Below are 14309 nucleotides of genomic sequence, written 5' to 3' on the forward strand. Positions count from 1 at the left end.
GCCCTCTGGGAACCTTGTTCTTTAAAGAAGAAGTCATGGATCAAAACCCAGCTTGATTTTTTCCTGCGCTTTCTTTCCACACTCAACGGTTCAGCCGCTCCTAATGTGGCAGACTCTCATACCCCCTCCCAACGCTCTCCTCCACCCCGTACTCCTCTCTGTCTCTTTGATCGTCGATCTCTCTCATCTTCATTTTATCTGCCTTGCTCTGTTCCACTCTCTCTCTCTCCTCTGCTCTCTATCTTTCTTTTTCTTTCTCTCTTTCTTTCTGTGCCTCCTTGCTTCTCCTTCTTCTGCCACTCCCTTACCCCTTCTTTGCAAAGTTCTTCTTGCTCTTATTATATACCCTCTTGCTAGCATCATTTATATACCAGTTGTGCGTTGTTACTGAAGCACATTATCAATAATAACTATTAAAATAAATCATCTTAGCAATAAACAATAATTAAAACAGTTTAATGTTGACTACTTGCTTTGAAATCGATTGAGTGATAGACATAAAATTACGAGCAACTACAATTATTTTTTACCGTCGAGAAGAACAAAGTTTTCGTCAGTAGTTAATTATTAAGGAAGTGGTTTATACCCTATAGCTAACTGTTTTATATTTTTACTTCATATTCTTCCTCTTTCTCTAGATTTTCCTGCCCACCACACTCTTCCTTCTCATGTAACAAGTCAAAGCTCATTAACTATATTTTGCCAAATGATCATTAATTGTTATTTAAAATTAAGTATTATGCAGGTCCGCATGCGTGCCTCACTATCACCCACTCTGTCGCTCTCTGCAATCCTCATTGCTATTTCTTGTCGTCCTTAGTGACCAGTAGTTCCGTCTGGAACACGAAACCCGCGAAGCCCTATTTGCTGGTTCTGTTAACTTTTCATTCCCGTTTGTTAAAAATGTCAACTCTCTCCACTGCCCACCCCGCGTAGAACAAGGCTCAATTTTCTTTGAAGCCACCTAAGGCCCCTTTCTCGTTTCCATCGAGTTTCGGTCAATGGACAAGCGGGGGAACCATCCACGACTGCTTGTAAAACAAAGGATAGGGTAACTAAACATTAGAAGAGTATGTCAAAAAGGACAGCTTCCGGAGCCAGAAGGGAGAAGGACGATGTTCGAGAAGCGCCTTTAGTCATCGACCAAGTGCTTGCTTCCCACACAAGGCATCTTCCTCCCAAGACGCGGAACCGAGCGAAGGCCGAGGCCAGCCGAGCGTAATAGAGGGAAGTAAGCCCTGGTTGTTGCCAGAGAAAAGCTCTGGGCGAGGGAGGACGTAGTGGTACGGGAGCCACGTTACTGGCCACCGCGAGCCGCGCTGGCGCGGAGGGTAGCGGTACAGCCAGACGTGTAAGCGCCACCAGCGAGAGAGAGAGAAGGACGTGGCACTTAGTTCTAGCGTCGTCCGCCTCGCAGGGGCCGCTTCAAGCATGGCTGACCACGTCTGTCTCATGATGGCCTTTAGCATTCTGCTCAGGTAAGACAAAAGTTTCTTTTAATTTTTTGTAAAGAAGGGAGCTGTTTCAAAAAGAAATGAAAGTTCACACTCCATCTTGTGGTAAAATATTAGAAATTAGTTGGATCAGGTATTGGTTTGTTAAAGGTTGTTTGTTTGAAGCTCGTCTTTTCATGCGTGCGTGGGTGTGCGTGGGTGGGTTGGTGTGTGTGCGCACCAGATTTTTTTATTCTCATAAACTTAAATGTGAAGTTACTACTTCGCGGTTCGTGAAGAATAAGAAGGACGCGTAGCCGTCACAAGTGATCTATGTGTGCCTGTCTCTATGTTTACCTGCCTGCATGTTTGTTCGCAAGTCTATGTTTTTGTTTGTCTTACGGCTTTCTTCGTTTAGGGCAAAGCTAGTTTGCTCTGTCAATGCCTATGCCTCATTAGTAACTAGATGCGCGTCGCAGCAGCAACCATTTTCCCTAATCAATGATAATTAAAAATTGTTAAGCTTACAGACCTGGTATATTTTCTCTTTGTCTTTCTCTTTGTCTTTGTCTCTCTCTCTCTTGTGTGTGTTTTTTGTTATTTATATTCTTGTTTCTTTCATCTCTTCGTTTCATTGTTTCATTGTTTCATTTTGCTTTTTCTCTTTCCTTCTGTCTCTTTCTGCCATAATGTTGCATTTCTTGTTGTTTAACTCTTTCTTTTGCAGGACACGATTCTCATAATTAGTCTATATATAATTATAATTAACGTATCCAGACAACATTAAGGTTATATTTAGCTATTTTAATGTCCACGATTGAAAAAGAACTTGTGTTCTCGGCCATCCACTTAACTCTGTTAGAATAATCTCGATGATTACAAGTCACAGATGTGTTAGTAACCATAGTTAACTAAGTATTTTCACTTGATTTTGGATTTTATGATCATAATGTGTGCCTTATAAACACAATATGCAATCTGATGAAGCACACACATATAATATATGTATATATTATATTTACTTTGATGAGTACATAAAAAGAAACATTATGATCTTAGGTATTTTATTCTGATATATAATTTAGTAATTTTAACATGATTATAGTCAGCTAAGTAACATGTTTTAATAATAGTAATCTGTAGATATCCACTTTGAAGAAGGTGAAATAAGAGGGTTTAGTGATAATATTTGCATCAGTTTGCAACAAAAGCTCAAAGTTTTGTCTGTAAAAGATAGAGTACCACAAAAACACAAGTAACAAAATGAAATGTTTAACAAATGAATTATGATGTTTATAACACCCACAAGAACGATGCTGTCCGTTGAGGGAGGGGTCTGGATACCAGCTAACGATTTTTGTTTGCCTGAAACAGTTCATCACCCGGAAATACAACGTTAACCTCGTCGCTAAGTGGTGCGAGCAAAAGTGTAATGATGTACCAGAGTGACTTCAGAACTCACTGAGCCATGGCAGCCACCCACTGCTTCTCTCTCTCTCTCCGTGTTTGCATGGGTGCGCGTGTGTGTGTGTGTGCATGCGCTGGCTACTCATAATTTATGATTGCATAGAATAAACGATTACCTGACTGATGGATAGTGAGCAAAGGACTTAAAACAGTTTCACAAATATTGCCATGAAAGTACTAATAACTTTCTTATAGTTCGTATAAAGAGCATAAAGAGCTTTTATCTATAGTCCTCCACTCAGAAAAATGCTATACACAAATCGGAGCATCTAAACATTCTTTAGCTTAGATACTTTGAATTAAAAAAAATTAAACCTATGGGTTACGAATACTTCTTTTTCCATAGGGATAAAAATCCTGTAACATTTGTATATATATATCCGCACATTTTGAATGAGTAGATTTGCGTTAAATTTGTTTATTTAAGCAAATATGATTGGTCTCTCTATTTATCTTTCAGTTTAGTTATCTATCAGTCTAGTTATCTCTCGATCACCTATTTATCCATTAATTTATTTATCGCTCTTTCAATCTATCTCTCATTCTATTTATCAATATCAATTTTTAAAAGTTTCAATCAATCTATTAATCTATCAGTCTAATTATCTATTTTTGTGTGAATGCGTTCTTGCATTTGAATGCACGTTTACTTAATTTTTATGCGGTTCAGATCGTGAGAGAGGGAGAGTGTATATGTATGTGTATGTGTGCGTATCCTGTGTGTGTGTGTGTACGCGCGCTAAAAACAGAGTGATGAAGACAAGGTGTTGTACACATTGACAACAAAAACTAAAATGAGCTAAGGATGAAAAAAAATATCTGCAGGAGGTTAATTTCACTTTTCACGAAACAACCTGCTCCCGTGATAACCCCGATAAAACTATACATCAAAGCCAGTTGCAATGGCCGTGCTTTTGTCAGCCTGTCGCCATGCCCGTGTTTGCCCTAAGTAGCGGCCGCAGCTCAGCCGCACGAATCAGCCATTACGACCACCTTATTTTTTAAGAGTCCAAACTACTGAAGCAGTGATGTATTGCCTCATGCAAAATTGCTGTCGTAAAACGAAGCAAACAGTTCATCAGCTACCAGCCATCCTTGCTAAGTCCTCTTGAACTCGCTTAAGGAAATTTCAAAGGAGTGGACTTAGGAGTGCACAAAACAGAAACGCTTTGAGTTATTTAAGAGGGGTTGTTAACGCCTTTCCTGATTGTCCGGGAGGAAATGTGTTTCTAAGAAATGTAGGGGCCATCTCAGAGGGGTTGGCTGGGGATTGGAGTCTGTATCCATGGTAATGTATGTGTGTTGACGATCTCTCTCTCTCTCGCTCTTAATCTATGACTTTTCTCTTTTCGGTTTTTTTTTTCAGTAGGATGCCTAGATCATGATATGTAGCCCATACAAAGTGTTTTTCACAGAACTTCGAATAGTGAAAAGAATAATGAACACAACTTATACTTCCGAGATAAATATTTATTTCAATTTTTTTAGCTTTTATAATGACTGTGATGACTTTTCTGTTTAAAATACAGTTTACTCTTATGTATCTTGAAAACTAAAAGTTAGTGTCACTAATAAAAATTATACTCTATCGAATGTAGGCGTTGTGATAATTTTATTTTAATTTCAAAACTTTAGCTTTTAAAATGTCACGAAACTAAAATTTGATCTCGAAATGCTGCTTCTGTTAATGTTCAATGTTTCATTAACTACACTAGTTAAAACTAGGGTACCCTGATGAAGAAAATTGTTTTCTATATATGAAAATTAAATGTTTACAGTTTACATAGCAAAGTGCCTACAGCCTGTGACATGTCTGGTGCCTGTGTGCATTCAGAACTTGTCTGACAATCGTACACGAGACCCGGCAGCTACCCTTTAAGTGATTGCCATGCGATGCAAGCGGGAAAAGAGCGCTCGTGACTGGAAGACCCTGCAAACCCCACTTTCATTAACTTAAGCCCTTCTTGGATCCTTCCCAGGTCGCATCGGGGCACGCGCCTTAAATACTTCGTAATCGTTCTACCGGCATGCATTGCGCTTTGACGTGGCTATCGCGAGACCTCGCGTGACCTGAACGCTGGCGAGATTTGTGTTTACATATTGCTAAAATTACATATATACACGTCCCTGCTGGATGAAGTCAGATACTGTGGATATCGATTGAAGGCATGATTAGTTTCAGGGCTGTGGTGGACGCGGCCTGTCCCGTTCTGTTTTCTCAGTTTGTTTTGGTCAACATTTCTTCAGGACGGTGGTCAATCTTCTGCGATCATGGACACAGTGATGCATGAGTTTTTTGTAGTGGTCTCCCTGTTTGAAGAAGCCATGGACGTTCCTCATTTTCTCGTTCAAACACACAGAGATGCTATGGAAGAATCATTAAATTTATTTTTTGCACAGAAAAGGGGGTAAAAAAGATGTTATAATCTTCATGTGTTTCAAATTAACATCTGTATTTTCCTTGTAGCTTTTAATTACTTTATTGTAACCTTTCTGAAAAGTAACAGAACAAAAAAATCATTTTTTTTGTTTGCATTGTAATCTTGTTGCTGCTCATTATTATTAGACTGGATGTATGAAACAGTTTTTATTTAAATACGGATCAACAGGATGTTTTCAAGATTTTTATTTGAGAGATAAGTAAACTTTTGAACAGCTTTATCCATTCATTCTCTTGACAATTTTGTACTTTTGTTGTACTCTCTGAGAAAAAACTATATGAAAAATAAAGATCACTACGATTCCTGTCAGCTGCCATTGACAGTCCTATCTATAAAGGTAACTCCTTTCCTAATCGTTAGCATGTACATCGCGATTACTTATTACTTTGCGTCCGTCACCAATCGAAATAAACTTATAGTCTTCAGGCACTTTGAGAATCCAGTATCTAATGTCCAAAAGAAAGTTACAGAAAAATATAGTGTTTCCAAATAGCAACATGAAATAAAACATTGCTTTTTCTCAGTGTGGAAACAGGAAGAAATAGAGAGTTCCTTTTAGTGGAGACACATAAGGAGATTTAAGGATCAGCTGCCTACAGCCTGGCAGGAAGAGATAATCTAGAAACCTGATTCTATTTATCAGGGACTCGGCAAGTCACCATTAGTTGCACGACCGAGACAAATCTCCTGTCACTCTCGGTTTGCGAACTCTGTCTGTCGATGTGTCTTCGGGTTAGCGCATGTTCAAAGCCTTTTAAACTAATTTCGAATACGGAATAAGAAATTTATTTCACAAAATGATTCAATGCATATTCAATACGAATTTTAAAACCTTCATTTTCTTCGCCACATCCTGCATTTTTTAGTTCGCTCCTTTCATCAATATTTTTATTTCGCTCTTTTCCTTTTTTCCTCTGTATAAATATAGATACATAAAGATACTTTTATTGTCGTTGTCGTCGTCGTCGTCATCATCATCATCATCATCATCATCATCATCATCATCATATCATCATCATCATCATCATCATGACCGTTCAACTTCTTGAAGTGTGCTAATATATTGGATCAGTGGGGTAGAGGGGGAGGGAGGAAGGTTGGAGGTCCAACATGATGTTAAAATTTATATGATCATCAAGTAGATGATGCTTATACTCTCTCTTTTCACTTCTGTTGTTTTATTCTGTAGTATCATGTTTCTGAGGTCGTGGCCAGGTTTTCATACTGCTGTCGGCTCTTACCTATTAGAATATTGCTCACCAAAATGCGGGCTAGAGTCCATTAGTGGAGATGAAAGTATGGCTACTAGGTTTCCTACATAATTTCCGCTCTAGAGAGTCGCTGAAAGGGTTAGGTTAGAAAAAAAAGACCCAACCAGTACGAAGTGATGTAGAAAGCTGTCTGAAATGGTTAATAAAGCTCACATTGTTTGAGTCTTGATACAGCGTATATGCTGAACTTCAGAGCTTATTTCTCTATTGTCTTCTTTCCATAGTCTGTTCTTCCTGAATCCATGAGCCTATGACATTTGAAAAAGCTGTTTGAGAGCGCAGATTGACCTTCCCATGAAGACCCGCAGAAAAACAAAAAGCGGCAAGCTAAACATTTCGCTTCCTGATCATGTTTGGCAGTTTTCAGGGAATAGATATTCCCACAAGTTTTCACTCATGCCGAGCATGTCTCGCACAATAACATGAATTTTAAAGAAGTTTCGACAGGCTTAAAGATAAAACTAGCGCAAGGCAGACTGAAACGTCTCGCATGAAGGTGTCTTAACTTTTGTCAATGGCATAAAAGAAAGTAGACCCCTTACGAGGTGCCGTTGCAGAATCTACCGACGTAATTCATCGGGGACTTCAGCTCTCGCCTGGTCCTCGCCGGAAATTTTTCATTATTGCCGCACGCCAGGACACGGAGCCTGTCCCCCCAGCCTATCACGGTCCTCAGGCCGCGCGTGATATACGCGCTTAATATTCTCCTGCAAGCCAGGATACGGCTTCCCTCAAGTCTGAGCTCTATGTACCTTCTCGTTTTGCCAATCTTGCATACCGTGTCGTCAAAAGAACGTGCGAGAACCATGTTCAGTACATTGCACTAAAGAAATGTCTTCAACAAGAAACCCGTGGCTGGAAAAACTTTGCTTTCTTAGGTCGTTTGTGAACCTGGTCGCTGTCGCAAATTTAAACTTGTCGGGACAGTTACATTTTCCGATAATACCCGTTTGGACATCCTGCGGTGCCAATTTGTCTTCTCGCCTTAAATCTGGCTGGAAAGTATTGTTTGTGGAGTTGGAATATTTCTCTCCTCGCCGAGCCAGTAATAACATGTATCTGTGGATATAGTCAGCGTCGACCATAGATTATTGCTAGTGTCCAAAACCTGTTTATATTTTTTAACAGAGTGTGCTATCATCTCATTTAGTTTAAAAAAATAACAACTTTTAAATTGGGAAAAGTCGAGTTGAAGCTAGGACTTGATTTATTTCTCCGTACCTGATAACTTCTTTTCACGAGCATTTATGCTGATGCTTCTGATTTCCTATTCAACATTTATTCAGTCAACGATGTAAGCTGGTCTGGTAGAGGCATGTCTTGAAATTTTGAGAGGAATTCAAATGCTGAGCATCTTGAATCTTTGATAAGTTCGCGTCTTGAAATTTTGATAAACTACTGGTCGTCTTTGTAGTTCACTGCGTTCACGTGCTTTGCACTCTTGCGATTTCCCAGTAGCACTCAACAATCATCATCACTCTCAACTGAACATACGCACTTTAATTGAATCAAAGTTCGACATTTTCGAAATAGTAAATGCCATGGCTGTGCTGCACAGCGTTTTCAAAGAATTAACTTATATGATTAAATTTGGTTTTCAATCAACTTTTTCCTAGTCTTCCCCATGTTTCGCTGATTATTAGCGTTGCAGAAGGTTTTTTGCTGTACAGACAGGTCCTCTCCTAAAATAAAAACAAAATCACTGAAAATCACTGATGGGAGACTAACTCAATAGCAATATTTTGCAATGAGTGATACAGACCTATAAAAAATTTTCCAATCCTATTAAAAAAAGATTCTACCGGCATTTCAGATGGCGCGCATCAAAGAGTGATGGTGTCCTCCAATCTGTTTTACATTTTCTATCTGATCTCTTGTTGCTTCTTTTTGTGGGGGTGAAGAGAAAAAAGGAAGACATTAACAGGGAACAACAGCCTGGCGTGCACTTCTTTCTTCCTTCATTTCTTTCTTTCCTTATTTCTTTCTTTCTTTGAGGTATATGTCAAGTAATTATAAATGTTAAGTCAGTTGTCCTTCCACCCTCTCGTAGTGGAATCAAACCTGCAGTGTTTCTCGATTTACAGATCAATTTTTTTGACCGCTCCTTCTAAAGGCGATAAAAATCAACAGAAGCGAATCTCTTTAATAATGTTACATATAACTACGTATTTCCTTTCATGCATAAGGTTTTATGATTTGCATTCTATTTTTTATAATTGTAAAAAAAATTACCTCTTTTAAAATGCTTTACTCTAGGGTCAAACAAAATGTATTTTCTTTCAGGATGAATATTTCTCTTCATCGTGTTTATTGTAGAATAATTTTTAGTTTGATTATATTTATATAAGATTAATTTGGTGATGTAGTTATACTACTGTATGTCTCCTTTGTTATTCTTAATCTTACTCTGGTGCCATTAAAAAAGTTAAGTTGTGAGAACTATGGGGTCAGTTTGGCCCACTCTCATAAAACATACTATATCACAAGAATATAAACAATATTTTGCAGATAATATTAAACAGCATTGCATTATAAAATACAAAATAATATTGCACAACGCTGCGTGTGTGAGCTTTTAATTATTTCATATCACTGTATTCCTATATTCCTACCTTTTACTGATGGCACTGGTTGCACAGCCATTTATGTGATCTTGCAGATAAACTTATTGCACTCACCACAAATAAATAAAGTTTTCTTGTCCTTCAAGAATTTTTGTCGTTTGTATTTTTATGTTGTCTAATGATTGTAACATTCTCACTAAAAATAACAAACGTGAGCCTTGAAAAAAGAGAATAAACCTACATAACGCGAAGGGTACCACAGGGTCCATTTGATCTCAAACTGAAAGAAAACATAAATAAAAAAATAAGCAAAAAGACACTAAAATTACGAATATGATTAGCATACGTGGAAGGGTCACTGATCAGGAAAGTTAAAAAATAAACCATGAGCCATAGAGTGACGGGATCACAGAAACCTATGGTACCACAGTAGGATCAAAGGATTATGTTTTTTTTCCAAATTACCCTCGAGGGAAGATGAAGAACAACACGCGTTTGTTTACACATATTTATGAGGTACATAATTGAATAATACTGAATTGTTACAATGTTGTTATTGACTTTTTAATTATACTGCATGTGAAAACGTTTTAATTTTCAAATTTTAAAGGAAACTTAATAAACGGAAATAGAAAATAAAAAAAGAAACAAAATGAAAAATGTATATAATTTTTATTACAGTGCACTGCTTGTAAAAAATTCTATATCGACCCGGCAAAATGTTCTATTCTCCCTTTTTTGCATTTTCTTTCGTCTTGCGCGTTTTTTAACGAGTCTGTAGTCCAAAAAACTGCTGCTGAGAAAGTTTTGTCTTCTTCCGCCCAGGACAGTGATCTTCTTTATCCTTGGAGGTTTGACTCTACCCTTTGCCACTTCACACAATTTTTCTCCACTTTTTTCTTTGCCCTCTGATCTAATTGCCTCTCTTCTTCAGCCTGGAGAATGATAAAACCGTAAATTGGGTAATCAAGGGGGAGGTGCACAGTTTGACCAGGGACTTCCTTGGCACTTGAGCGTCTAGAATTGAATTCTAGTCTTGCCTACGTCCATTAACTCTTTGGGTCTCAGAGCTGAGTAACCTCGTATTGCTCGTCTTCTGGGGAATGGAGGACACTTCAGTCTTGTGGCGATGTGATTTCAGCACCTGTCTGCTGCAGATTCAAGTGTCCTTTTAAAGGCCAGAAGTAGACTTGGTCGAGGAGAACATTATTGTCAGACAGTGCAGCTCAAATCTCACTTGCATGTTTGGTATTGTAGAGAGTCAGCATCAAACAACAGAAGACACACTCACGTACAGACGAAAACAGAGGCATGCTCACTCGTGAGCACGTTCAAGTACACACAAGCGCTCGGGTAACTGGGAAGAATTGGATTTCTCTCCTGAACAGATCCGTTTGCACGAGATTTAAGGGTGCCTGACAGTTGACGGTTATTGATGTTAAGTGATGATGCATTCTGTTGCGCCCTCAATCTCGTTATTGCCGTATTCGCTACATGGAAAGACAGCAATGTTCTTCTTTATCGCCACATATTATTTGTTGACTCTCTCTTTCAATCGCTTCCTCCTTTCCTTCCTTTGCATGCACACTTGCCTACTCATTCTTTCATGCAAACAGGTCATGTACGGGTAAATATACACCCGAACTTAACATGAGTTGTTCGGTCTTAAATTTACTTATTCCTTGCTGTTTCTTTGCAAAGTTCTCTCTCTCTCTTTCTCTTTCTCTCTCTTTCTCTCTCTGAGAAAACAAATCCTTCGGATCTTACACACGTGCATAGAGATTTCAGGAAAACAGGATGTAATATGACTATCATAAATGTCATGTTTCTGGAGGTGTTTACAAAACAAGACTGAAAAACAAGTTCTTAGTTAACCCAAGAGAACAAGTTTCAAACACAAGAAAAATAAATCCGCTATCTTCAACTTCGTGATCCTCGTGCTCCTGACAAAACTCAAAGCCCTGCCATGGCGAGACAGAGGAACATGCAGCTCAACCTTCTGGCTCCAGCCACGTGATTCCTCCTCTCGCATCGAACACGTACAGCAACACCGACATGGCGGCAACGTGCTACCGCCCGGAACAGAAGCCAAGAAATCTTAATCTTCTTATTGGAAGAGGTCAATAAGAGGTCGCCTGGTGATGCTGTTTCGTTCACACAGTAGTCTTATGAAAAATTTGCTTGCGAATCCCACGACTTGGTTTAGGGTGTAAAGATGTCAACGGTGTCTTTGTACCCGGTGATTTGTGTGCACCCGTATCACTTTCTCTAAGCGACGAAGACATACAATAGTACCTTCGATCTTTATTTCAAGAGTGTCAGGATATTTTTTACAGGATGTATTTGTTATTGCTCTGCTTAGCGATCTTTATCAAGAAGGTGTGTTTTCTCAGACACTGTAAGCAACATACAAAGGTTAGACCACGTTGGTTATAAATTCCTTACACAGCTTCAAGAATCCCACGACTTTGTCACAAAAGAAAGATGAACTAAGGTACAATCAGTTGATCTCAGTCAGGTTTACAGAGTAGCGGCAGACACAAAGCATCTGCACAATCAAAGACATCTGCTTCTTACAATGGTAATTCCTTATATCTTGCCATTGTTTCAGCTACACGATCACAAATCCCTTTCTCTCACTTCTTCATTTCCTTGTAGTTGTTTGTACCAACCTATTCTATATGTTGCACTTACCCACAATGCATTTCGTTGTAATTAAGACATTTGATAGGAGTCTATTCTTCTCTAGGCTAGCCTGCACAAATAGAAGGCCGGAGAATATTATGCTTATTTAGTGTATACGAAAGTAAATAACAAATTATGTAATTCCTTTTAAAAGTCTGAATGTAAAGGACACATCAGACAAATAATTTTGCAGAACAAGAACAATCACTGTGTGGTCAGACCACAGAATTAAGGAAGGGCAAGGTGTTCGTTTTGTGCACTCACTTCTCTCTTGACATATAAACATGCACTGTTTTCGATGGAGAGTGTCGTTCAACTCCTCCCACCAATCAATATTACAGTAATTGAAAATGTCTCATCTAGACACTCAGTGATAGAACAGTCGATTCGTTGTAAACATCTCTCAACATCATCGCTTTATAACAGGACAGTGATTCAGAAGCGAGGTTCGTTAGGTGTAGTTCCGAGAATGGCTCGCGTCTTGTCGGTTGCCTGCTCTTTCCTTTCAGTGAAACTTTTGGGTAAAGTCTGTGGCTTCTTAGGGAAGTTAAAACAGCATACAGACGATTGTAAACGGGCTGGTCACAAGAAAGTAGCACCCGGAAATCCCCCGGGCGTTGATGGGGCTGCCAGGAAAAGGGCAAAGATCTGTCTTCGGTTAGAGTTGTCTCCCGCTAGTCTCTCAGATTTTGTCTCGTCAGCAAAGGACGAGCGCATCACATCGACCTCGGTGTCGGCTGATGTTGGACTGCGGATGTTGCTGTGTCTTTGGTTTGACTAAGAAGACCTTTCCAACACCTAGAGCTCTCCTGTTCTGCTTGGCTGACTTTTTAGTCATCACATGCCACCCCAGTCACATCTTTGGACGAAATGACCTGATTTTTTCAGATTTTTGTTTTTGGAGCATTTTGTAGCCCAGGAACCGGCAAATATTAATTGGATAAAAATCTATACCGTCTTGTTGCTGACGTGGTCCTTGTCATTTTGTAATGCTATTGTAATCTGTAACTGAAACAGAGAAGATTATTTATTACTCGAAAATAGCAATTCACACCTTTTTTTAAAAAGCTTGAACACTACATTGTTCATTTCTTATGTGTCATTCGTCTTGATTATGGATAAGAGGCATGGATTTAAGGACTCTAGAGAAATGTTGTAAAAAGAACACATTGCATAGAGGTGCCCTTGCTGTCATGAAGGGCATGGGATAACTGAAAAGAATGTACATCTCTAGAGATGCCAGCGTTGGTCGATGCTGAGGGGAAAAATTAAAACTTAAAGATCATCCAGATTTTTAAAGATTATTCCACTAATACAATAATGAAGTCGGATCATCTGTAGACGCAAATAGAAACAGTCAGATTGATGAAGATTGATGTAAAGACTTCCTTTCAGCATTTAACACTTCCGAAGTAGTTCTCAAATATCAAATACATAAACATATTATGAAAGATATATGCTGCACACGAAGAACGATTTGGTTTTGTTATCTTCAAGCTAGCGACAGACGAGACATAACAGCACATACCACTGGGGAAGCCAGGGGCAGTAGTTATAAATGAAGGTTAGTCGTCTCCCTGGGGCCACATCAGGAACTCAAGGAAAAGCGTCTTGTTTCTGAAGTTATAGATGGTTGCCTAGACTCTTTGGATCCCATTTCATGTTTCTGTATCCCATGGCGTGTTTGTCACCGCTTTGTAACTATAGTTACAGAGACAAAACAGCATCGTCGGAGTCTGGACAACACCTTTGTAATTTTGGAAACAAGACACTTTCCTTGAATTCCCCATGCTGCCCTAGAACAATAACTCATCGTTGCTTTGTAACTACCACCACAGGTTTCCAGGTTATTCAGACAGAAATCCAACCTCATTAATAATTAGTAATTAACCTGTTTAATGAGTTCTTCTAGGGTCTAATGTATCAATCGGCAATATCGCCTAAACACTCGGTTTTACCTATAACCTTAAAGTAAGACGAAAAAAAAAGAACTTCTTTACTTAGAAGGTATATCCTAGTATTTGTATCCTAAAATTTAGACTCGCGATTGTATGGAATAAAATCGGTAATACAGACATTTGGCAAAAAGAAAGATTATGTTTGTAATTATTCAAGTTCTTTTGTCAAGGAAGATCGAGAAAAAATTAAATTTTTTAGCTTGTATATACTTTACATGTATCAATAAATCAAATAAAATAATTTATTCCCAGAAAAGAAAAATTCAATCGGATACCAACAGTCCCCAGTGTTATAGGTATTTACAACTTCAAAAGGACACAATGCTGCCTAAACATCACGAAACAGAAGAAAAATAAATTTACTTGCTATAATTTATTTCTACGTGTGTTCGGTGCAGTTTATGGCATGCACTTTCCTGTTTAAGTGCCTTTGCTCATGGACTAGAATTTGAAAATAAAAGTAGGCTAGCACTCCATACACTCAATTCGT

At 38.6% G+C, this 14309-nt stretch overlaps 1 protein-coding gene across 1 annotated transcript in view; it reads left to right on the forward strand.

Moving 5' to 3' along the window:
- The first annotated feature begins 1211 nt into the window (after positions 1–1211).
- Positions 1212–14309, forward strand: part of LOC112560739 (gamma-aminobutyric acid receptor alpha-like) — a 41090-nt gene continuing 27992 nt past the window's right edge. The window contains exon 1 of the mRNA XM_025232766.1: positions 1212–1478. Within this exon, the coding sequence (XP_025088551.1) occupies positions 1432–1478 (47 nt within the window). The 5' untranslated portion in view covers positions 1212–1431. The remainder of the gene's footprint in view (positions 1479–14309) is intronic.

This window comes from Pomacea canaliculata, linkage group LG3, assembly GCF_003073045.1.
Source record: "Pomacea canaliculata isolate SZHN2017 linkage group LG3, ASM307304v1, whole genome shotgun sequence".
NCBI lineage: Eukaryota > Metazoa > Mollusca > Gastropoda > Architaenioglossa > Ampullariidae > Pomacea > Pomacea canaliculata.